Source organism: Echinops telfairi, unplaced genomic scaffold (assembly GCF_000313985.2).
Source record: "Echinops telfairi isolate 266 unplaced genomic scaffold, ASM31398v2 ScPeMD7_21;HRSCAF=78, whole genome shotgun sequence".
Taxonomy (NCBI): Eukaryota; Metazoa; Chordata; class Mammalia; order Afrosoricida; family Tenrecidae; genus Echinops; species Echinops telfairi.
In genome coordinates this window covers 6,006,724-6,007,916 of record NW_022103918.1, presented here as the reverse complement: position 1 = coordinate 6,007,916, position 1,193 = coordinate 6,006,724, and the positions used below count along the sequence as shown (strand labels likewise).

The 1,193-nt window shown below is 41.2% G+C and overlaps 1 protein-coding gene across 22 annotated transcripts in view; it reads right to left on the bottom strand.

Moving 5' to 3' along the window:
• The window catches only part of PLEKHA5 (pleckstrin homology domain containing A5), a 256,011-nt gene that overhangs the window by 32,415 nt on the left and 222,403 nt on the right, over positions 1–1,193 (bottom strand). For all 22 annotated transcript variants that reach the window (XM_045288457.1, XM_045288459.1, XM_045288458.1 and 19 more), the window contains 2 exons: positions 890–970; positions 611–760 (listed from right to left, as the gene is read on the bottom strand). In XM_045288457.1, coding sequence (XP_045144392.1) covers positions 611–760; positions 890–970 — 231 coding nt within the window. The remainder of the gene's footprint in view (positions 1–610; positions 761–889; positions 971–1,193) is intronic.

Here is a 1,193-nt window from a genome sequence, read left to right as displayed (position 1 = left end):
AACAGAAAAGTGGTTGAAGGGAGACGCTGGACAGTGCAAGATATGACAAAATAATAATAACATAAATTATCAAGGGTTCACGAGGGAGGGGGGGAGTGGGGACGGAGGGGAGGAAATGAGGAGCTGATGCCGGGGACTCAGGTGGAGGGCAAATGTTTTGAGAATGATGATGGCAGCAAATGTGCAAGTGTGCTCGACACAGTGGATGTGTGTATGGATTGTGATAAGAGTTGTACGAGCCCCCAATAAAATGATTAAAACATATATTTTTTTCTTGAGCCCTTGGTGTCGGCTCCTCAGTTTTCCCTTTCCTCCCCGCCCTCCCTCCCTCAGGAACCCTTGATAATTCATAGTTATTATTTTGTATCTTCTAAACTTTTTAATGGGCTTCATTACTCTTCTATATGAAAAAGAAGTAAACTTCAATGAAATACCATATCGTGTCTGTTGTACATAATATTCATATATCAAATAGACAAGAAACAAAAATGTTACATTCTTGGAAACTCGGTGGCAATGGATTTTTAATGGCTTTAGATAAAGATGTTAGCAACAGATTAGTATTTCTTATAATACAGGTCAACCCTCCAAGAAGGAAAAAGCTACTCACTGCAGTAGCTCGAGACAGTTCCCGACATGTACTGAGCAGTCCGTTCTGGAAGTCATCTCTCTGTAACACCACAGTCTGGATGGCTGTTGGATTGTCTGCGTTCATTTCTATCTCTTGGCTGGCTGACAGCAAAGCCTGTTCAAGCGTGTACTGTTGCAATACAAAGAATTATGCTTAATGTTCTGCATCACTGGATTAATTTTTCTACATTAGTTATTAGTGTCCTGATAATAATCATGTAAGTAACATCACTTGCGGATAATAACATAATGGTCCTACTTTCTCCTTGTAGAGCTGCTGCAGCTTCTCTTCCAGAGCGTGTACCACTTTATCCTGCTCGCACAGGCGGCTTAACTTGGCCTGCGTGGGAAAAGAACATGTCTTTTGTTAGCAAACGTTCCCTTTCCCTGCCACTGGTGGGAGGTAGTCATGGCGCGACAAGAAAACATATCTGAAACAGCGACAGAACACTGCATGGTCAATCATCCTTCAACTTGTTCAACAAACATTAAAAGACAGCTTACGAAGTCAGATGATCCAAACAGAGGCATGCAAAGTAAAAAACTATTTCAACTATATTAAG